This window comes from Galleria mellonella, unplaced genomic scaffold, assembly GCF_026898425.1.
Source record: "Galleria mellonella isolate WM207_F2 unplaced genomic scaffold, CSIRO_AGI_GalMel_v1 utg1737, whole genome shotgun sequence".
Taxonomy (NCBI): Eukaryota; Metazoa; Arthropoda; class Insecta; order Lepidoptera; family Pyralidae; genus Galleria; species Galleria mellonella.
In genome coordinates, this window is record NW_026442017.1 from 72,796 (window position 1) to 97,313 (window position 24,518).

Below are 24,518 nucleotides of genomic sequence, written 5' to 3' on the forward strand. Positions count from 1 at the left end.
TTAAAAATTAATCGTTATCAATTTTAATTAAAAGCTAAAAATTAGAAATTAATAAAAATTTATCTACTAATAGGCCCTTGGAGTGTAGTCGAGATGGCGGGCGAAAGCCGCCGCTCGACGGTTTGTTTACCTCCCCGCCGCGAGGGGCAGGGGGGGTGTGTGCCTAACGGTTTTAACGGACGATGATGCAATGCAATAAGTAATTACTTATTATCCTAGCACGATACCTATATTGTCTCGATACCGGGTGTCGATGTGTTGTTGCCTGCGATGGCAACCCGCTTATGTGTAGCGGCGCTAGTCGCCTGCACCGGCTGGGAGCCGGCGTGCAGCGCCTTCAGCACAGCAGTGCCTTCGGCACAGCAGTGCCTTCCGCACAGCACACCACCACACTGCAGTCCGGTGCACTTCTCCACTCACTGCACTAGTCCACAACACAAAGCACAAACACTTTCTATCTCTGAGTCGCGGAACGGCCGGCCGTTATGCTAACGCGAATCGCGGGAGCAATTACTCGATAAAAACGCGGCGAAGTAACCTAACCCCGATGGCGGTTAAACGATGATGATAACGACGATGATCGAATAACAATGGATTAGCGATTTATTGCCTATGATGCCGCGTGCGTCACCGTCGGCCGTCGGAATAGGAATGCGAATCCAATTTTTTTTTTTTTTTCGTACTGTTTTTGCTGTTGGCCGCAGATGGCCTTTACAGCTTCACCGAGCGCGTGTGCAGGGGCGAGTGCTGAAGGCACTCCAAGCCCGCGAGAGGGGAGCGACGTGAGGCGTCAGCTCTTTCAGATGGACTGCGGTGTTTGCGCCCGAGGGCGCCCTAGTGGCTCGAACCTCGACTCAGGCCACCGCACTTCGACCCCCGTCAGGGCAGGGGTCGGTAGATCGAGGGGGGGGGGTCGCCGCCGTCGACGTTGGCGGACGAGACATACGAACGGCGCACGGGCAGACGTCTGCCCGGTCGATGACGCGAACCGGGTGTGCTGGGTCTTCGTCCCCGCCGGCGGGGACGGTGTGTGCGATGTGTTGGCGTGTGTGAGCTCGCGGAGAGACTGGACGAAGGTTCCGCGGAAGAGGTCCCGCTGGTGTCGTTCATCGCCGTTATGGGGTCGTCGGGGTCGATGAGTGCGTGCCTCGGGCGTCGCCGTCGGCGTTTATCGTTCTCCTTAGGGGTGTACGCACACGCATTAGCGATGAGCGGGTTTGGGTGGGTTTCTGCGGTGCTGAAGTAGCGTCGAGACGCTTCCTTCATGAATTTGCGAATGGACTGGATTTTTAGATCACGATGAAGATCTACGTTGCGTACGTACCACGGGGCCCCCGTGGCTCGCCGCAGGAATTTGTTCTGCACCACCTGAAGGGTGTGCAGGTACGAGGGGGGGGCGTGCGCAAACACGACGCTTGCGTACGTCATGACTGGCCGTATGCAGGCCTTGTAAAGTCGCAGCTTCGCATTTAGCGATAGCTTGCTATTTACATTGAGAAAGGGGTGGAGGCGTCCCAGTATGAAACTGGCCTTGCCTCGGACTGTTTTGATATGAGGTGCGAAGCTCATTTTTGAGTCGAGTTCGACACCGAGGTATTTAGACCTCTTAGCCCACGGAATGGGCGTGTCGAACATCTTAATTGGTTTCGGAGGCGACAACTGATTATTTGTCGTGAAGAGGACGGCGGCGCTTTTGTCAGGATTTACCTCTATGCGCCATTTGCGGAACCACTGGCCCAGCTCGTCGGCCGCCCGCTGTAGTCTTTTGACCACGGGGGCGACCGACGGGCTGTCCGTGTATAACGCTGTGTCGTCAGCGTAGAGGGCTATGTGCACTCGGGGCTGGCGAGGGATGTCGTTGGTATACAACGAGAAGAGAGTGGGAGAGAGGACGGCTCCCTGCGGGACGCCGGCTCTCAACGGTCTTGCGCTGGATCGCGCACCGTTGACGTTGTAGCGATAGGTCCTGTTCGACAGGAAGGCTCGTATGATGTGCACGAGCCTGTCCGGCACTCCCATCTTGTGCAGCTTGTATATCAAGCCGCTGTGCCAGACTTTGTCGAAGGCCTTCGCCACATCGAAGAATAGGACGCCTGTGACCCCTTTGGGCGCTAGACGTCGGGCGTTGAGGATATGCTCGACTAAGCGATGGACTTGATGAACAGCCGAGTGCCTGGCTCTGAAACCGAACTGTTCATCGATTTGCACGCCCTCGGACTGCATCCAGTCTTTCAGGCGCGCCAGGATAAGCCTCTCATACAGCTTCCCCAACGAGTTGAGGAGGCTGATGGGGCGAAAGCTGGTGGGAAGGGACTTGTCCTTGGATGGTTTGGGAAACCCTATCACGTCGGCCTCTTTCCAAGCCTCCGGGAAGAGGGCGTTGGAGATGGCCGCATTGAAAATTGCTACTAACAGTAGCAGAATGCTTTCCGGCAGACTCTTAAGGAGTCTGTTTGTGATACCGTCGGCACCGGGTGCCTTACGGGGAGAGGTATTTTTAATGAGCGATCGCACCTCGTCTAGAGTGACGGGGGAGAGAGACGATGTGGGCGGGATCGACGCGATCCGCTCCACCTCGGATTCGACCTCCTCTAGATGACCGATTGGCACCGGGAGGGTGCTCGGGGAGCATTGAGTTTCGAGGCTGTCGGCCAAGCATTCGGCTTTGTCCTCGTCGAATAGGGCTAATGATTGGTCAGGTCGGACCAGTGGCGGCAGGTCCGAGAGGTCTTGGTCGGTTTTGAGAGATTTGGCAATGCGCCAGTACGCGGTGTGACTGGGGGTGAGCTCCCTAGTGAAGTCATCCCATCTGTCTTTCCGTAGTTCCGCTATGCGGGTCTTTACTTCGCGCTGTAAAGCTCGCAGGCGGACCCGGTTTTGGTCGGAGGGGTAGCGATCATAATGTCGCGTGGCGGCGTTCTTTGCGCGCAGCAGAGCCCTTACGTCATCAGGCAGTTTCCATCTACGGTCTCCCGTGTCCGGAACCTCCCTGGAGCAGTCCTTGACTGCCGACTGCAGGTGCTCAGTGAGCGCATCAATGGCAATGTTCGTGTCTTCGATAGACACGATGCTGTCTGGAATGCGGTCCAGCACTGGAGTGTCTGTCGACTCGAGGACTTCCATGAGCCGGCTCCAGTCTGTTACCGTTCTGAGTTTTGGCGCTCCGTCGGCTGGTGGACCTAGGGTGAGAGTGACGGGGCGGTGGTCGGAGGTTAATTCGGCATGGACCTCTATGGAACTCAGCCTGAGGGCTACGTTCTTTAGTAGGGCCAGGTCGAGAACGCATGGCTGGTGCGCTGGGTTTATTGGGTAGTGCGTAGGATGCACAGGCGGGAGGATGTCGTAACCCAGGGAGACCGATAGGCTTTCCAGGGTTAGACCGTTTCGATTTGGGTGGACACAGCCCCAGTTGCTGTGTTTGCTGTTTAAATCCCCCGCTATGATCACCGAGTCCCCCAGGGCCAGAAGGGCTTGGAGGTCGGCGCGGAGGATCTTTTTAGCGGGAGGGAGGTATGCCGATACTAAGTATATCGGTCTATGGTCGGTCATCGCTAGGAGACACACCGAGGCTTCGATGTTTTCGAGCGGGGGCGTGTCGATCGGGATGCATTGCAGGATAGATTAACGTACCGCCGCCTCGGCCGACGCGGTCGTCTCTTTTGACTAGATAGTTCGCGATCCTAGGATCGCGCATCGAAGGTTTCAGGAAGGTCTCCTGCACGAGGAGAACGTCCACCTGATGGTCGGTGAGGAATACGCCGATTTCTTCTTTCTGGCTATGAAGTCCGTTGGCGTTGAAGAACGCCAACTTTACGGACCGAGGTTTGCACCTTAGACCTTTACGACCCATAACTTAAATGGTGAAGTTTGACACTGCGACTAACACGCTGATATGCTCGCAGACGGCTGCGAGCTTGTCTTGTGGGGTTTTCGCGAGCCTCAGCTTGGAGGCCAGGGCGGAGATCTCGCCTGCGTCAATGGCGCAGGCGAGCTTCGCCACCAGTGCGAAGTCGGCGGCGAATCCAGTGCCGCTGACCGCGCTGAGCTGCGGGGTGGGGCTGGGTGGGGACGAGGGGGCCGCTGCTTTGGCCGGCGTCGGGGCTGCAGTAGGCGCAGGGGGCGGGGGGGTCGCCTTCACGACCGGAGGCCGCACCCATGCGTTCTTGGGCGGTGGGGGCGCAGTTGTAGGCTGCGGGGCGGGTGGGGGCGAGGGGCCGGGGCTTTCGCGACCTTCGAGGGGGCGGCCTTGTTGTGGCCGGGACGTGGGGCGCGGGGGCAGCCGCGGTAGTTGGCCGTGTGGCCCTGCTGACCGCAGAGCACACAGCTCGGAGGGGTCTGAGTGTTTGCGACGCGGTCGCATTGTTTTGTGCCATGGTCTCCCAGGCACTTCACGCAGCGCTCGCGTGCGAAACAGTTACGGGCAGAATGCCCGTAGAATTGACAGCGGTGACACTGTCCGGGGTAAGTCCGCTTGTTGGGCGGCTCAACAGAAAGGCCTGATATCAGGCAGACTGTTTTAATGTTAAATATTGCCTTTCCCTCGGGGGAAAGGTCCAGGACAACAAGCACCATGTCCAGTGGTGCTTTTGTTTTGCCTCGGTACATTCTGTGCACTTCGTGCACAGGATATTGCTGTGTGCGTAGATCTGTCAGGACCTCCTGACAGTCTATTTCGCGTGGGACTCCCCGTATGACGACGCGGAGTCTCTTCTCTTCTTCGAGGGCGTAGGTGTGGTAGCCCACACTGTTCGCCCTAAGGAAGGCGGTCAGCTGCCTATGGTCCGCCGGAGTGGGGACCGTTACTTTAATACCCACGGAGGTAACCCTCGCGTGGGTGAAGGAAATGCGCTTTTCTTTAAGCGCGGCAGATACTTTGTTCCAGGACGACTTGTCCTGGATTACAATCGGCGGGGGTTTCCTGCTCCCCGCATGATCGCGGGTTTTAATACCCGCGGTGGACGGGACGGCCGCTCCTTCTGTGGAGCGTTGGGTTTTGGCCGGCGGAGTGTTTTTATTTTTCTTAGCGCGCTTAGCGCGCTTGGCCCCAACTACAATGAAGTCCTCGTCGGAGGAGGACTGGTCGGTCGCGGACGCGGCGTCGGAGTCGGCCGATGGAGTGTCGCACTCCATGTCGGCCGGAGAGGGAGGACGGCTAGAGCCGTCGGAGTTTGAGGACGATGTCCCCGGTGAGGCCGGAGACACGTCCCCTGGGGACGATGGGACGGAGGACTCCCCGGTGTCCTCTCGGTTAGAGGACGCCGGCGAGGCGGGAGAGTTTTTGTGCACCATCGGGGTGCCGATTTCCTTACGGAAGGCATCAAAGATGCCCTTCCCGAATTTTTCCTCGATGAACGCGAGGAATCGCGGGAGGTCGCCCTGGGAAACCTCTGAGGTTCCCATGGTTACCTCCTGTACCGGACTTATTCGATATATAATAATCTATGAGCACCCGACCGGAGTCGGGTGCAATGCTAATGCTAATTTCTAACTACCTAATCTGTATCTTATCTTATCGATAATACTATAGATAAGATAAGATAAAACTATGCTTAGTTATAAAAAAGACAAAAACCGAAAAACCGTTTCTAACGGTCGGTGTATGACCGACCGTTATTTAGCTACTTAACGTTCGCCGCCGGGCCCGCCCGGCGGCTTGTGTAACGGTTTCCCCTTCCCCTAGGGGAGGGGGGGTGTGTGCTACTACTCGTAAACCGCTAATGCGGTAATGAGTGCCTACTCACCGATACACCTGCAGCTGTGAGTGGAGATCGCGTGGGGACACTGTTGTCACTGTCACAGTCACTACACAGTCACTTTGTGCACTTGCCCAACAATACCGGGAGAAATATTTGAGAAAACTCTTTGGATAATCGGATTTATGATGACGCGACGCGGCGCGAATCGTGTGGTGAGACGTGAGATGCGATGGGACGCAATCGGACGAATGAACCTGGAACCCCAACCGCACACCGGTAGGCGGCCTATATTTATACCCCGCCCGGTCGCACGATAACGATTACTAACTCACATCGGTGAGTTTGTGCGAGCGGGACGGGGCGAGTGTGAAAGAGACGCCCGACCCTTCTGAGCGGCACCTTTCGGCATCTATTTACTTATAATATAAACATCCTTATGACTAATATTTCACAATTTTTCCTTATTTCTATTATGGGTAATAAGGACTCGACCTAGTAAATGTTTTATTTCATTGATTAAACACTAATAACTTACGCTAACAATCAGTAATTAGAAACAACTATAAAATATTGCTATGATTACATAAAATAAACTATAATGTCGCGAACAATACTGTTTGCCCAAATAAAACAAAATACCTATCTAAATTGGGTTTCGGCAAATCATATAGTCTTTGCTATGATTTTATTGTCTTTGAATGAGTTCCTAAAGGAGGAAATACTGAATTTGTCTTTTTGTGTCGTCTTAATGGAAGTCGGTAATTGTTTTTGAAATCAATAAGGTTTATTCATTCCCGTGTTGGCCTTATTAATTTTGTAACAATTGATGTTGCCATATTTATTTGCGGAGCAAAAAAAATTGCTTGTTTCAAAGTAAAATCTATATGTAGACTAGCAACAAAAAATGTTTATCTATCCTACAAGGTTGTCATCGTTTGTCTCAATCGTTGGAATACAGGCTAGAATAAAAAGTAAACAGTCGCAGGATGCAAAAAAAAAGTCATAAAGCAATTTTAAATATTATAAAATTTATTATAATTCCAAATTGTCTATTTAAAATTCGAATACCGAGAATACCTGAGTCCTATATCTATATATGTTTTGGTTTTGATAAGTGGTATTTCCTAGATATTGTATCTATGTATGATACTGTATGCTCAAATAAAACAATATACCTATCTAAATGGTTTTCGGCAAGTCATATAGTCTTTGCTATGATTTTATTGTCTTTGAATGAGTTCCTAAAGGAGGAAATACTGAATTTGTCTTTTTGTGTGATTTGAATGGAAGTCGGTAATTGTTTTTAAAATCAATTAAAAAAAATTTTAAAAACCCGTGTTGGCCTTATTCATTTTGTGACTATTAATTGTACCATATTTGTTTGCGGAGCAAAAAATTTCTCGTTTCAAACTAAAATCTATTTGTAGACACATGAATCCACGTACTAAATACAATTAATTAAAAAAAAAAAAAGTAGAGTATGACCACAGCGCTGGTTTCCAGCCAGTCTCAGTCTTAATGAAACAAAAGAAAATGTAAAGTGGTTTCGGTTGCGACTGCATCGCAATAAAATTTTGATACTTCATCGGTGTTTTCACGATTGAATTCTATTTACAAAATTAAACATTTTGTCATCTGTTGTGTTTCGCAGACATACAATAGAGTTTGTACGGGAGTGTGTGAAATTGAGAGATAAAAAATAGGAATTTAATCTATTTCTTGTAATGTGTGACAAAGTAAATCAATAAATATATTTCCATGAGGTGAGTCGTCTGCTTGTTTTGTCAAGTATTATAAAAAGAATTGTCTAAGTTTTCTATAGGTTTGTTGTTATTTTTCTCAATTAATGTAATACAGGCTAGTAGAATAAAAATAAAACAACCGCAGGGTGCAAAAATATGCAGGTGTAATGTTTCATATTATTATATTCAGGCGAAATAACTTCCAAAATCAGAAAAATAAAAAATAAAATACATCATTGGTATTTACGACTTTCTGCCAAACGATTCGGCAAGTCATATAGATATGGTCTTTGCATCACTTGGCATGCGCTCTAAAGCAATCTTAAACAACCTGACCAACGCATGATGTTCATGAAGCAGACACTCCAAGTCTTGAAGAATTGCTTGCTTCATTCCTGCATTGATCTCTAGGCGTCGATCAAGTTGTTCTTCCATGTTGCCCATGAAATATATTTGTAAAAAATTATTCTGTGTATCTTCAAAAGGTAGTAATGATCCAATTCGATGATGAATCTGTCCTTGTATCTACAAAATAAAAACCAGACAGGGTTTAGTTTAACTGGGTTATTATAAACACTTTTTTCGGTGGGAGCGTAGAGTTCAGAATTAGCAAATATACTACATAGGTACCAATAGATAAAGTAAGTTATTCTTTAACTATATTCTATATAAGTACAAAAATAAATACCTTAAATGTCGGATTAAATCCTCGTTCTTCGATAATATCTGCCCCAAATGACGTCATCTGGAAACAACCATTGTATTTTTGAGTATTTGCAACAAAGTGGCGTGATTCTTGTGTTTCGCCACAAAGCAATGAATACAATGGCTCAGGTGGCGGAGTCAACAATGGCAATTTCACTTTACCATTAAGGCAGCATAATCCAGGCGTTTCTCCGGAAAACTGTAATGCACCACAATACTCGCAAACTACGTCCATTTGCCCAATGCAAACGCTAGGATGCAAGCTGTAATCATTGCTGCAATCGTATTGAAACGCTGCTCGATTCAAATCAGCACTTGATAAATATCTTGTTCTGCGTTGCAAATTATCTATTTGTTGACCTCTGTTGTTCGCTCGACGATTCTGCATTGCCAACCGAGTTGTTTCACAGGCTGCTTCCCTTTGCTCTCGTGATTGAGAAGCACGAAGTCGAGCCATACTATCGCGGCGCTGTTCACGTGCAATTTCTTATTCTTCTTCAGTCCTTTCATTTGCAGTATTTCGTATTCTTCTTGCATCACGGCTTTGTCGGGAAAGATTCGATCGTCTTGGTCGCGGCATTATTAATTAAACTTCACTTCACCTAAAAACTCAAATTTTCAACCATATCGAGTTTTATAGTTCACTTTACTGTTTATACGAATAGGCAATGGCACTATCATTACATTATAATTGTTAATTATTTATTTAATAGAAATAGTTTTATTATTGATTTCTTACAAATATCAAATTGTCATCCATACGTCATTACATTGCTGTCATTTGCGTTTTGTTATTCCAAGTCTGATTCTTTTTTGTTATACCACGTTTTAAAGTGACTGACGTTTCATGTCAAGTCACACGGGAATGCTGTCGAACGGGATAAAAAGTATCCTATGTCCTTCTCCTGGCTCTAAACTACCTCCCTGCCAATTTTCAGCTAAATCGGTTCAGCCGTTCTTGAGTTATAAGTGGAGTAACTAACACGACTTTATATATATAGATATCTAATTTTCTGTCTCGTTTTAACAATAATTACTATTATTCTATGAATTTATCTTATTCTATAAACAATTCTATTAATTATTGATATATATATATATATATATATATATATATATATATATATATATAATAAGTTTTTTAACAAATTTAAACTATTTCTATTAACTATTGGTTATAAAAGACTATAAACTATATGGAATATTGTGTTAATCACATCAAATATTATCAAACTATGAAAACTGTTAAAGTAAAACTATAAACTATTCCTATTTGAAATGATAACAATAATTATGAAGTTATTTACATTCTATGGGAGCGGTGGTCCGAAACAATATGAATACCATTTTCTTTGGCATAACTCAAAGATTTAATGCTATTATGAGTTGAGTGACCATCACAAATAAGTAGAACCGGATCGTCTTTGCTAGATTTCGTATATGCCTGAAAATGTACCATTTTACGACCACCTCTGTTCATCCATCCTGATTCTTGTGCTAGTCTAGTCCAAGAGTGCCGGTGGGAGCTTCATCAACTAGTTCGTTTTTCATGTTCTTCCTAGGAAATATCATACATGGCGGAATAAATGAACCGATGGCATTCGTACAACACACTACTGTCACATTCGAACCTCTCAGCATTGGTGAGACAGCCGACTTGTTTTCTGCCTTTGGTGAGCAGAATTTTTTGTGGTCTCCGGACTGTAAGTGAGCCCGGTTTCATTTATATTGAATATTCGTTGAGGTCCCAAGTTGTGAATCTTTAAAAATTCTTCATAAATACGGAAAAATTTTGTTACTTGTGGTTTATTAAACCCTTGCGCTCTTGCAGCAGAAGTTAGTTCTGGGGTGCGCAGAGAATTGTCCTCATTTCTTCTCAGGAAACCGTCAAGCCATTCTTGTCCAGCATATTTCTTGTCCTTGTTGAAAGGGTGATCGATACCATTTTTTCGGCTAGTTCAAAGGCAAGCTCTTGGAGCGATGTACGCGTGAAACCAAAAAGTCGTGTTTATAAAAACTTTGTGTTCTACTAATTCCTACTCAATTTCAGTTGAGAATGTTTTCTTAAATCTTCCTAATCCTTTAGAGTTAGAATTCAACGTTTTGTTCATATTGAGTGCATACATAGATACATACATACGAGGTTTGTCCGGAAAGTACGTATAAAAGTTTTTTTAAAAATTTTATTTTACAATTATTCAGGTAAATCAATTTTATCCCCTTCAAAGTACTCCCCCTGTGACATAATGCACTTGTGCCAACGCCGTTTCCACTGTGAGAAGGCTCCTTGAAAGTCCTCTGGTTGTAGGTTTCTCAGCTGCCCCATCGTAGCTTTTTTTATCTCATTTATGTCCCCCAAATGCCGCCCCCGAAGTACCAATTTGGTTTTTGGGAACAAGAAGAAGTCACACGGGGCCAAATCCGGCGAATAGGGGGGGTGTTCGGTCACCGTAATGGAATTTTTACTCAAAAACTCACGGACAACAAGAGAGGTGTGGGCAGGGGCATTGTCGTGGTGAAGAATCCAACGCCCCTCTCGCGCCAATTCTGGACGAACTCGTGCCACACGAGCTTTGAGGCGTCTGAGCACATCGACGTAGAATTTTCCATCAACTGTCTGGCCTGGAGGGACGAATTCTTGATGGACAATCCCCCGAACATCGAAAAAAACAATCAACATTGTCTTGACATTTGAGCGGGATTTTCTTGATTTTTTTGTTCGTGGTTCCCCGGATGTCTTCCACTCTTTGCTTTGGGATTTTAATTCGACATCAAATTCGTAGAACCAAGACTCATCTCCAGTGATGACTCGGTTCAAAAAGTCACCATTCTCTTCGGCTTCCAACCAGTCCTCACAGCAAGCAACTCTTCGTGATTTTTGATCCGGGGACAAAAGCTTGGGAACGATCTTGGCGCAAATTTTTTTCATTTGAAGTTCGTTTCTTAGAATTTCGTGGACCACGGTTTTGCCCAAATTAAGCTCTTCAGCCACCTGTCTGACCGTTAAACGACGGTCCCCATTAACACAAGTTCGAATTCTTTCCACGTTTTCGTCGGAATGTGAAGTGGAAGGACGTCCTGAACGTGGGTCATCTTGAACGCTTTCTCGGCCCTCTCTGAATCTTTTTAGCCACTTGTGGACGGTTGGTTCCTTCACAGCATCATCCCCATAAACTGTTCTGAGATCGGCAAAAATTTCACGGCCATTCTTGCCGAGTTTCGAGAGAAACTTGATTACGACGCGCTGCTCTTCAACGGAAGCGGGCTCCATGCCGACGGGATTTCGTTAAGAGGTAACTTTACAGATGGCGTGACAAGCCAGTTCGCACCGCACGGCGGTCAGACCAGAACTGAAGCATTGTTAGGGACATAAGGAAGGGGTCCTGCGCTTACCTGGCCTCCCCACTCCTCTTTCTCGCATTCCAGAACACTTTTATACGAACTTTCCGGACAGACCTCGTACATATCTGTCACGCCTGTCTCCCATTAGGGTAGGCAGAAACAATGGAACGCCAAATGCTTCGATTCAAACAAACCTCTTTCGCTTCTTCCACATTCATCAATCTTGTCATACACGCTCGCCGGTTACGGGTACTTTTAATTTGGCCCTTCTTCAGCACGTCGCCTATTTGGTCGACATACGTCCGTCTAGGGCGGCCCCTACCGACATCTCCATTCATTCTTGCTCGATAAATCTCTTTCGTAATTCTTCTTTCATCCATCCTCTCCAAATGACCAAACCAACGCAACATTCCTTTTTCGATTTTTGTCACTACATCGTCTTTCAGTCCATTGAGTGCGTGTCTTCTAAACGTCGCCTAAGGAACACCCAATGTTTTTGCGGCCAATTCCCATCCCATTTTTTTTTTGTTTCTATGCTTTATTGTTTCCATTCAATAGCCTTAGTGCCTTAGCGATTAGTTTTCCTTTTGTACTCGTATTTTCGCAGCATATCACCTAAATAAAATAATAAATGTTAATTAACATGAAATCTACGTACAAAATGACACACCATGTCGTTTTGTCCACTGTATATGTATTTCATTTTGTCCTAATGTGAACAAAAATGAATAAAAAATCAAAGTTTCACCAAACACCTGATAATTGCAATTATTTTAATCGAAATCACCGGGTACTGGCATAAGTTGTCGAAGGCCTTTGCTACGTCGAAGGATAGGACACCGGTGGCCCCTTTGGGCTTGAAGTATCGGGCCTCGAGGATATGTTCCACTAGACGGTGAACTTGATGAACAGAATGCCCTCATGCTTCATGACATGAAGCGTCCTCATTTTTTTTTGTCCCTTTCTGACCTGTTGCATCTTCGTTGTTACTGAATCGTCCCGAACTGATATTTTTATAATAAATTTTGCTTCGTAATGATACGAACGTCACCTTCTGTAAACAATGTGGAGAAATAAGCCCAAAGCCGTTGCAGTTAAGGCACTTTTTTCCTTGTTTTTTTCGGACGCGGTTCCGATATATGACTTCTGTCTCCTCAATTATATATTTTATTGCGACATAATCGGGAAATTTACCACGTTTACCCATTTCTCGCATGAGTAACAGGTAATCTAGGCACGATTTTTTTTATGCCTAGCGGACATCATCTCATGGACCGCTTTTACGTCCATGGTGTCTGGGAATTCTTTTGAAATTTCATTCTTTTAATCTTCCCATGTCTTAAACGGTCGTTCCGCTTTTAGCCACAGTTCTGCCATACCTATAAGTGACCTTCGTGTGTCCAGCAGTTGTTGCAAAGATGTCCAATCGTAGATTTCTGCGTGATCTTCGACATCTTGGATTCACCTTGTGACCGTGTACACTTTATCCTGTCTACTAAATTTCGGTACGACATCCGCCGTTATGTACAGCTGTAGCGATGTAGACGCCTGCTGCCTCGTTACATCTCTTCCGTCATCATCTTTCTGACGGTTTCCTCTGCCTTTCTTTCTTGACCGGTGGTATTGATGGTACTTCAAACAATGTATCGTAAAAATATTCTTCGTTATAGAATATCTCCGCCGTCGTCGTCATAGATACAAACTCGTCCGTCGTCATTGATCACGTTGTAGGAAAAAAAATTCCCGCAACCCGATCACTTATAACTGTAGAAATTATTTCCGATCCCGTACGAGTCCCCAAAAACGTAGGTTCGAGGAGTCAGAAATAAAATTCCTCCTTTACACAAGCGATTTATCCTTTTTACAAATGATTGTAAAACAAAACTCAATCGTAAAAATAAGTCGTAGGAGCATAGGAGTAGTAGGAGTGTCTATGCACTCGTTCATTCGTCGTCCATCTGAATATTTTATCCAACCGTTCCTCTCTTCACTCGACATCAGTCTTTCTCATTTCTCGTATTCCAATCTATGCATACAACATTCACTTTTAACATACGTTCCCTTTCATACCAATCCCAGATACATTTGTGGGTTCTAAATTGACGCAGTTTCCAGTACGAGTTGAACCTTTTTCGCTATTTGCACCAAGAAGTGTGCCGTTCACTGTTTCCACAGTTAGCCAGTTTCTTAGCTCTGTCTTTATTAAAATGACTTCACTAAAAACCCACAGCTTTCGCATGGGGTAGGGACAGTGCATATAGGTTAAAAAAATCTACTGAATTTTCTTTTGCGCGCATAAGGTCTTGCGTTTGGTGGGGGGCTCGCGTGTGTATTTGATATTTATTTTAAATTTTATAAATTTTCTTAAACATGTTGTATCAACATATGTACCTACATTTACTAATAAAAATCAGCATAACAACTTTAAATACAATTAAACATTAAAATTGTTATTATACCAAAATTTGTAATGAAAATTACACAAGTAAACACGATTTTTGAGTCTGAGTTCTACAGAACTGATGCTGATTTTGATTAATAATGTCTAACTAAACAAAGAAAAAATACTTTTATCTAATAAAGTTTGCTTTTGTAGCAACCAGAACGCAATTTCAAATTTTAAGAAAATCGATATTTCTTAATTCAGTAGAATACAAACGGAAGAAAAAGAACTTTTTGTTGTTGGGTCGGTAGGGGCGTCGGCAAGCACCGGAGCGCTGGTACGCCCGGACGTCGACCTATCCTACTCTAGAAAAGAGAATACTTTGCACAGTGGATGTACAAAGCACTCTCTCCCCGAAGGGCCTCTTCGCCGCAGGCGCGTTGCGTGAAGGACAAGGTGCGGCTGCACCACTATATGTCGCCCTCAAAAGGACGACGTCGATGACTGCTATGACGGACACGATGACTCCGCCGTGAGGATGACGATGACTCGATGTGAAGAAGGATGACTGAAGTGAAGGACAATGTGCACGATGAAATGAAACGACGAATATTCTTGAATAATGGCGATGGCGTGAGGAGACTATTCTTGCTATTTTCTTACTGTTGTTTCGCTCTCAGTGGAGGTCAACTGCGCTATGCCTATCGGCCCTATATTTATATTGAACTATGACCGCTGGCCAGCGGACCAGCGGTCCACTAGTCCTCATCTCCTATGTGTAAATTTATTGTGACACTGATAGTATTACAAGTATTGACATAGGACTTACTCTATTCAGTAGGCATACTTTTATAAGCTAGTTTATACTAGCATTTTTTCACGACTTGTACGCTGCGCGACGTTTGCGGTTAACCCATTATGACCTAAATTATTTTGGAGTTTCAGAATTGGATAATTTTTCGATATATTGTTGTTAAATGCTCTATAACTAATTTCTGATGATTAAAAGTCGAATTGAATTATTACTTTTGGAAAAAACAATGGGTGCCATATGGCATCGCTAGGCTAATACGTAGTCTTTACGTACTTCTTTTAGATATATACTAATTTATCGTTGGCTAACTATTTTTACCGCCAAGTGATAAAATTATTTAGATGTAAAGTAGTTTAGGAATGAATTAATAAAAAAAAATTGTTTTATTTATTTATTAAGTAATATTACAAAGAAAATGTAATTTTACGTACGAACTTGCAGGCTGCACAGATTCCTACGTTACATTTCGTGCACTGGAGTCTTGTTTGACTCTTGCAAGACTTCCAGAGCACATTTGCGACGCGACGCGCTAGGAACGAGCAAATGGTTCCGTCCATCATAACGTATCAGTGATCCTATTGCCCGTTTGAGATGTTTTGGATACTGATGGACGACCGCGACCTCGAGGTATATTTTTAAACTGCAATAAATATATTTGTACAATTTCTCTGCGGAAAGCTAGTTGCGTGAGAGTACTACCTGCTCGCCTTGATACTACCCAGGCATTACACACAGCCGCATTAATGAGATATGTAAATATAGGCCATCACCATTTCTTGCCCCTGATTCCGATACGATAGGTGTTGATATTTCGATCTATTAGATCCATTCCACCCATATGTTTTTAATATTCTGTGAAGATGGCTGGTCTTGGAATTTGTATCTTCTTCTTTTCAGCGGCGCAGTGACAACCAACATTAGATATTCACCCCATGTAAAGTCGACATTACCGTTACAACTGAATTGTCTTTCCAGCGGACAACAATTATATCTTCCTGTTTATTTTTTATATGAACATGAGTGCCACGCTGTGCTTTTATCATATTTTTCTTGTTTGTCAGTGGAATATCACTACAAAGGCGATTCTCACGAACTGTTCCAGTACCTTCATATCCGAGATTTTTTAAATGAGTCAGCAGCTGAAAATCAGTGAATAAATTGTGAACGGTGTGGACGGCCGTTCGGTGAGCGTGGACTGTAGGGGCGTTGGTTCAGGCTGGAGAGAAACGCACTGATTACTTTTCTGAAGCCTCCGGTACCGTCTGAAGAGAATTCTTGCTGTCCTATTTCTCCTCGGTTGGGAGTGCAGTGCGTGAATGCGCGAATGCGAATGCCGCTCGAAATCCGTAGGTATTCTCCGCACGTAGCCGTATAAGGGGACGTGGGGGGTATAGCAGCCCGGGGCGTTTGCCCCCTTCTGCTGGTGTCTCTCGCCGCACATTACCATGTGCAGGGTAGTTGGGGGTGGTACTTGCCGGTGGTTTTCATAGGAACGCACTAAGGTTCACTTGTAGACTGTTGGCGCCGTCTGGGCCGGTCGGCGCGGTCTTCGCCTGCCAGGTGAGACCCCATGGGGGGAGGCCCGGCAAACTGCCAGCGCAAGAGCGGCCCATGACGACGGCGCCACGCGCTTCTACACTATGGGACCGTGCCTTCTTCTTCTGCTTCGCGCGAGCGGGTGAGTTCGCGCGCGTATGGCTTCATCTCCGGCGGTCTAGCGTGCAGAGGCGCTATGCCTCTGAGGTGGTCCCATTTTGATGCGTCCGCGCGCTGGAACAGTCTAGTCGCTAGTTCTTTCACGTGTGCGTCCAGTGGCTGGATTTTGAGGTCCCTCTCCAGGGTGGCGTTTCTGACGAACTTATGCGCACCGGTCAGGGTACGCAACGTCAGGTGCTGTTGTGCTTCTAATGCTCTTCTGTTTGTCTTGCTGACGAATGCGTACCACGCCGGCGCGGCATAAGTTAGACGCGGGCGGATGTACGTTTTATAAATTCCCGTCTTCATCTGGAGAGGGAGGTTTCCGACGAGTACCGGACGCAGCAGGTGCCTGGCTGTTCTAGCCTTCTGGCGAACCTTCTTGACGTGCGTTCCGAAAGTCAACCGGCGGTCGATTTCCACCCCTAAGTAGGTGGCGGTGCGGGACCACTCGATCGGGGAACCGAGCAGGCGTAGCTGTGGTGGCGTCCTTTTCATGTTGGCTGTGATCGCCTGTGTCTTGCGCACGTTCACCGACAGGCGCCATTTTCCCAGCCATTCTGGCAGGGCATCTAGTACAGTTTGAAGTTTTGACGCCGCGTGCTTATTGTTCAGCGACGTCGCGGCGTAGGCTGCATCGTCGGCGTAGAGCGCCAGTGTAGTCTGCTCCGTGGTTGGGATGTCGTCGGTGTACTGCGCATAAAGCACAGGCGATAAGCAGCTGCCTTGCGGGACGCCCGCTCGGATGGGACGCTCACCCGAACAGGTTTGTTCAACCGCCACCATGAACCGACGATTCCTGAGAAATGAGGCCACCACTTGGATGAGCCTTCTTGGCATTTCTGTCTGGGTGGCCAACTTGTACAGCAGACCGTCGTGCCAGACCCTGTCAAAGGCTTTCTCCATGTCGAGGAATACTGCTACGGCGACTTCCTTCTTGTTGATGGCCGTTGTGAACACGTGCAGTATCCTGATCAGCTGCAGGGTGGTGGAGTGCTCAGCTCTGAACCCGTATTGCTCTTCTCTGGGCTTGATGTATGTGTTTATGTGTTTGAGAAGTAGTCTCTCAAACACCTTCGATACATGCTGTAACAACGTGATTGGCCGGTACGATTCCGGTTTCAATACGTTCTTACCGGGCTTAGGCAGCGTGATAACTTTGCCTATCTTCCATGTGTTTGGGAAATGCCCTGTGCGCATAATACCATTGTACAGGCGTGTAACTGCCGCTATAGTGCGCGGCGGCAGGTGGTGCAATGCCGTATTCGTGATATTATCGCTGCCGGGGGCCTTCCGAGGCTTCGTTTTTCTTAATTCACGCTGCACTTGTCCCGGCGTAAACACCACAGGGTCTTCGTGTGGCGCTAGTGGCGGAGCCAGGTAGTTTTCAACGTATTTAACTACCATGGCAGCATGTTCGGTATCGGTAACCGGGTTCGGCTGGAACTGGCGTTCTAGGTGTTCTGCTAGGATTTCCGCACGGTCTGCTGCACGGTATCTCGGCGTCCCATCGCTCGCCAGTAGTGGTCGGACCGGGGGCTGGGATTGGGACAGCCGGCGGCATAGGCGGTGGATGCTATTCCAGTCGTCGCCGGCGTCTTCCAATAATCGATCCCAGCTTTCCTTCCTGTGGGACTCAATGTCTCGCCTGATGTCTTCGGCGAGTTTGTTCAACCTCGTCTTGAGGGTGGGGCAACGTGTCGACTGCCAGTCCCTACGCAATCGGCGCTTCGCTTCTAGTTTCATCCTGGTGGCAGCCGGGATCCACTCGCGGGTCCTTGTTACAGGTCCCGGCTGCGCTGCGATGTCCATGGCGTGCTGTATGGAGACTGACAGGTTAGCAGCGAGTTCTTCGACTTCATTCGAGGTTGAGACTGCCATCATGGGCGTGTTGTGCTCCATCGAGTCCCTGAATTTCACCCAGTCGATCCGACGGCGTGGGAGGCGCGGCGTCAGGAATGTCGGTGTTTGTGGAATAACCATGCACACCGGCAGGTGGTCGGATTGGATGTCCTCGAGGAGGACTTCCTGCGTCGGTTGGCTGTCTAGTCCTTTGTATAAGGCGAAGTCCAATACGTCTGGAGCATGTGCTGAAATGTAGGGATAGTGAGTTGGAACCTCAGGGCCGAGCACGGTGATATCCATTCTCTCAGCTATCCCTAGTAGTGCTTTTCCTTCTGGCGTGTCGTTGTTGGAGTTCCAGGCCGTGTGTTTGCAGTTCCAATCGCCTGCGGCGACAGTGGGCAGCTGCGAATCGAAGATGACGGCGACGTCTGCGGCTGCAATCCTGTTCTGTGGTGGTTTGTATACTGCAAACACACGGATGGGGCTTCTATCTACGCATAGCTCAACACCGAGTGCGTACATGGATGTGAGATTCACCCGAGGGAGCGGTTGATGCACTACGTTCCTTTTCACCAGGACAGCCAACCCGCGATATGCCTTCTGGCCGTCCGTAATCTCGTCCTGTCGGTATGCATGGTATCCTGGAATGCGGAGTGTGTCGAGAGCTCCCAGTAGTGTCTCAGAAATGAGACACACGTCGACACGGTACTCCATAAGCAGCGTCCGGAGCAGGGTTGTCTTCTTGCGGACCCCGTCCGCGTTCCAGTGCAGCAATCTTAGTCCCATTTAGTGTTGGACAGCCTCGCCATTCCTGCGGTGATCGCCGGTACTGGGTCCGATCCGGCTTGCACCGCAAGTAGCACCTCCATCAGGATGGTGAGCATAGTTTTCACCATGTCTGCCGTGCTTGTGTTGGTGGTGGTGGTGGTGGTGGTGGTGGAGGTGCTGGTTTCTTTAGCACGCTTCGCCATCTTCCCCTTGCTGGCGACTTGTGTCTGTGCTGCCTGTGTTGTAGGTACGGCAGCGGCGGTTTTTGTTGGGGCTGCAGTTGCTGCATCAGTTGTCGCGTCAGCATCGAGGGCGGCGACCGCTGGCGGGCGTGTGGTGTAGATGCTGCGTGCGGGGGCCTGCTCCGCGGACCCGGAAGCATTTTTCTTTTTGTCGCTGTTGCCTCTGTTTTTCCTCCCCCTCTTTCTCCTCTTCTGAGGCGGTTTCCGCGACCGCTCTGTTGCCGGATTGGCCGGGGCCATTAGGTTGCCCCTGTCCGCGGCTGTGGGGACTGTGCGGTCTTTGTGCGTTGATCTGGAGCGAGTTCTGGCGGTGGCTCCTGCCTTTCGGTTTCTTATCTCCCTCTTGAAGACCGGGCAGGAGACGCTGTTTGCCGTGTGCTTGTCCCCACAGTTGGCACACGTCGGAGGCTCTTCTCGGGGGCGCGGACAGTCGCGCGCCGTGTGCTCTTCGCCGCAGCGGACGCAGGCAAGTTTTCTGTGGCACCCGTGCGAGGAGTGCCGGAAGCTTTGGCACCTATGGCACTGTGCCGGGCCTTTTTTTTTCCTCTCCAGGCTTCGATTCTTATCCCCGGCATGCATAACAGTTCTGTTGTTTGATAGATGCCGGGGATGGTCGCCGGGGTGCGCTTCAGTTGTGCGTAGAAAATGCACCCCGGGCGGCCCTGGCGGGCTTTTATCTGGCGGACATATTCTGGACAATGTCCAAGCTCCGCCAGGGCTTCAGTTATTTCCTCGACGGGTGTGTCCGCTGGTATTCCGCGGATGGCCACCTTCACACTCTTTTCCGCCGGCAGCTGGTAGGAGAACCAGCTGATGTGTTCTTCTTTTTCTAAGTCGGAGAGGTACCGCTGTATTACACGGTACTCTTCCTCCGACGGGCGTAAAGCGCACCCCTTTTCCGTAGGGGCGCGCGTTAGGGGCGTAGTTCAGTCTGCCCTTCAGAGTGCGAAAGTGACGCACCCAATCCGGCAGATGTTCCACTATGAGCGGCGGGACTCTCTGTTTCTTCGCCTCGCGGGGGGGAGGGGGCGCTGCGGTAGCTTGCGACAGCGCTCCTGGATTCCTGGGCGTCCCTGCCGATGTCCCAGGCGGTGGAGTAGGCGCTCTGGCTGCCTCTGCATAAGAGGGAGCTGGCACAGCGTTTTCTCTTGGACCGGCAAACTGCGTGTCCCTCGGTCTCAGTCTTGGGTCCCTCTGTGCGAGGGGGGTGGGCTGTAGCGGTGGGGAGGGCTCTTGACAGGGGCGCTTGTACCCCTCCTCCTCGGTCTCTGGGCTTCGGGGTCGCCTGACCGGTCTAGTGGACGAGATCATGAACGATCTGCCCATGTCTCGTGCCAGCTCCATCTCTTCTACGGGTGGCGTCGGCTGGCCCTCCAACCGGGCCGCTTCGTCCCCCAACAGAGCCGCAATCCTCTCCTTCATCCCCTGGGACAAAAGGTCCGTCGCCAGCACTTGTCCCAAGATCAACGAGTCGCACTCTAATGTTGATCTCGGTGACAAACCGACGCGCGGACCCCCGCCCGAAATTACGGAGGGGCCTGCGGCTCCGGACGGAGGTAGAAGCCGCCCAGTGGCGGGCAAATCGCCTGCACCCTTTCTCGGAGCGGTGGTGGTGGTGTCGGTGTCCGGTGGTGATGCTGGAGACATCGGGACATCGGCAGCGCTTCCGGGTCTTGCTGTTGTCCTTTGTTGTACCCTGCACATGGGTACGGCGTCGGTGTCGGTGTGGGCGGCGGCGGCACTGTGTGCGGCGGTTTCGGCGGCGAGAGGGTGGGGGACGGCTATCGTGCGGTTCGCGGCGGGCGCGGCCTGCGGGGCGCGCTGGGCATCGGCGTCGCCCAAACCGGCGCGAGAGGTGGTGGCACTCGCGTGGCCGCGGATCGGCGCGGCTGGTTCGGCGCGGGAGACGCCCGGCGTCTCTATGGTGCGATGCGCGGCGCGCGAGCGGGAGCGCTCTCGCCCCCGCGGGGGGGAGATCGCTGATCGCGGGCGCTGCGCACGGGCGCGCGCGGGGAGGGGAGCAGCGGTGGTAGGTCCCCCCTGCGATGATGGTACACTGTACACTGGTACACTGTGGCCCTGATAAGGGCCTTTTTCGTCCGGCCGCCTGGCCGGGCTCGGCATTCTCCGAATCCTTCGGATTCCCTTCCTTCTGCTTCACAGGTCGTCCTCTCAAGCAGTCGTCCGCGATCCTTTCATTCTGGGGAAGCCTATCCCCGGATGGACTTCAATCTTGTCAAAAACTGTCCGCTCCGATGACGGCCGGTTCGTTGCCTGGTACGTTTGCAACAACAAACGCACCAGACAACGTCTTCTCTCCTTGGCGCTGGCTACGGTGAGTCTGCTGGATCCGTGCGGTGCGACGTTGAGGCGATGGCGGGGCACACTCGAAGTTACCGCTTCGATGGTGCTAGTGCGGCGGTGCACGCAGTGGAGCTGGTACGGTGGTGCACAAGATGGTGTAGCCGCGTTGCTAGTACGATGGCGCTGCCGCGGTGCTGCTCGGTCGAGTTGCTGCGGTGGCGCACACGCAGGTGTTGTAGCGGTGCCGAAGCGGTGATGCTGCTGCGATGTATCTTCGGTGCTGCCAAGCTGCTGCCAAACTTTCCCTTCTTGTCGCTTCGACTGCTGGCCGATCCACCAATGCCGCTCGACGGAAGGCGACCTATCTTTATACCCGCCCGGTCGCACGATAACATTTTCTAACTCGCGTTAGCGAGTCTGTGCGAGCGGGACGGGGCGAGAGTGAAAGAGACGCGTATCTCTTCAGATCGGCACCATATGGCATCTATTTATTTGTTACAATTTGCTTATTTCTATTTATTCTTACAATTTCTATTCCTTATTCTATTTACAGGTAATAATAACACGACACAAAGGAATGTTTTATTTAACTTACGCTATAGGTACATCTTAAATCTATGTAAAAGTAACAATATAAAAAACGATTAAAACTAAGGGCTTAACACCTATAAATTATCGCTATGATTACATATATAAATGATTATAATGTCGCGAACATAATCTCCCGCCGCAGCTCTCGTAGCTGGAGTCAATTCGTGTTCGCGTCGCTCGATGTCGATGTGGGCAGTATAATCATCTTCTTAGTGGGTCGCCGTAGGATGCCCTTGTTCGTCCGCACGTCGACTGCTCGGATCTCGCCGTCTGGTCCAGGGTAGGTCGCCACCACCACGCCTCGCGGCCACGTGTTGCGAGGCAAGGTCCCGTCTGCTATTAGGACCAGGTCGTCCATTTTGATGGCTCCTTGTGTAGCTCGGGGCTCCCGCCGGTGTTGTAACTCGGGTAGGTACTCCTTCACCCACCAGTTCCAGAAGCAGTCAGCTAGCCTCTGGCTGGCACGCCACTCCCTTCACGCGGCCACTGCTCTTCGGGGAGGTACAGGACGTCCGGCCCGCGGAACCATCTATGTTGCGAGCCGAAGTCCGTCGGTGGGTCGCGTGTGGCGTCGTCTGCTACGTTGTGCCGCGTCGGTATCCATCTCCACTCGTTCGTCTTCGTTTCTTCGACGATCTCGGCGACTCGATGTGCGACGAACGGCTTGTATGCGCGAGGACCGGTGCGTAGCCAGGCGAGCACGGTGCGTGAGTCCGACCAGTATACTCGGCGAGCGGGCTTCAGGTCGTGTTCTTCGACTGCCGTGCGTGATAGGCGACATCCGAGGACGGCCGCTTGCAGCTCCAGTCGCGGTATCGAGGTCACTTTATTGAGTGGGGCCACTCGTCCCTTCGCTGCGATCAGCGACACGTTGACTTCGCCGGTCGCGCTTACGGCCCGCCAGTACACGGCACAGGCGTACGCGTCCGAGCTGGCGTCGACGAAGGTGTGCAGCTCCGCTGTATCGGCCGTGGCTACCTCCGGGTAGCACCGCGGCACCTCCAGCGCGGACAGCCGTCGCACGTGGGCCATCCAGCTCCGCCAGGCGTCCGCTTCCCGTGGCTGCAGCTCGGTGTCCCAGTCGATACCGGTACGCCACGTCTCCTGCAGTATCTTCTTCGCCTGTATGGTGATGGGAGTGGCGAGGCCCAGTGGGTCGAACAGCGACATGATCGCTCGTAGCGCTTCCCTCTTCGTCGGCGTCTGTTCCCCGCTAGCTATCTGTGGCGGAAGCTTGTGTCCGTTGAAGTTGAAGCCTAAGGGGTCTTCAGAAGGTCGCCATACCATCCCCAGTATCTTCTCCGCGTCGAGTTGTACCACGCTGTCTCCGCCGGTGTCGGAGAACGCGGCGCGCACTTGATGCGAGTTCGACGCCCACCGTTGGAGATAGTAGTTGGCTCGACCGTGGATCTGTGCGACCTGTCTTGAGACGCGTACGGCTTGCTCTTCCGTGTCGAAGCTGGCGAGGTAGTCGTCGACGTAGTGGTTCATGACCACCGCCGTTGCTGCCTCCGGGAACTCTTCCTTGTACTGTTCTGCGTTCTTGTTCTTGACGTAGATCGCTGTACACGGTGACGATGTAGCGCCGAATATGACACTCTTCATCCTATATTCCACAGGTGGACCCTCTCGTCGATCTCCTCGCCACAGGAACCGTTGCATGTCCCTGTCTTCTTCCCGTATGGTGACCCGCATGAACATGTCCTTTATGTCCGCCGTGACTGCCACCCGTCGTTGCCGGAGCCGCATGAGGACCCCTGGTAGCGACTGAAGTAAGTCGGGGCCCGGCAGCAGCATGTCGTTCAAACTGATGCCCTTCGTCTTGGCTGCTGCGTCGTGCACGATCCGCAGTTTCCCCGGTTTCTGCGGGTTGATGACGGCGAAGTGTGGCAGGTACCACACCCGTTGGGAACTCCGTGGCGGGGCGACTTCAGCATACCCGTTCTTGAGTAGCGTGTCCATTTGCTGTTCATATCTCTTCTTAATCTCTTCATTCTTGTCGAGTTTCCTTTCGACCAGTTGGAGACGTCGCATTGCTGATTCATAGTTGTCCGGCGGCACAGGGTCATCCTTCTTCCATAGTAACCCCGTCTCGTATCCTCCCGCCGGTAACGGACGAGTTTTTTCTTCTAAAATGCGTAGGGCGCGACGTTCCTCTTCATTGTAAGACCTCTTTGGTGCGATCCCCAGTGATTCGAGCGCGAAATGTTGCTTCATCATTTCTTCCATTGATTGTTCCTCTTCATGTGTCGTCACTATGTGGCTGATTCTGTGCACCTGCTGTCTTGTCCTGCCGTGACTCGTACCGTGCAGTACCCATCCCAGGTCGGTGAGTGATGCGACCGGCTGCGTGTCGGATCCTCTTCTGACTTCGTGGGCCAGCAGTAGGTG

At 49.8% G+C, this 24,518-nt stretch overlaps 1 protein-coding gene across 1 annotated transcript; it reads right to left on the reverse strand.

Annotated features, from left to right (window-relative positions):
- Positions 1 to 7,583: 7,583 nt before the first annotated feature.
- On the reverse strand, positions 7,584 to 9,224 carry LOC116413145 (uncharacterized). Its single transcript, XM_031910501.2, has 2 exons — positions 8,127 to 9,224; positions 7,584 to 7,963 (listed from the first exon to the last, which is right to left on the reverse strand). The coding sequence occupies exons 1-2, from the start codon at positions 8,598 to 8,600 to the stop codon at positions 7,712 to 7,714; spliced, it is 726 nt and encodes a 241-aa protein (XP_031766361.2). The 5' UTR covers positions 8,601 to 9,224; the 3' UTR covers positions 7,584 to 7,711.
- Between the last annotated feature and the right edge of the window lie 15,294 nt (positions 9,225 to 24,518).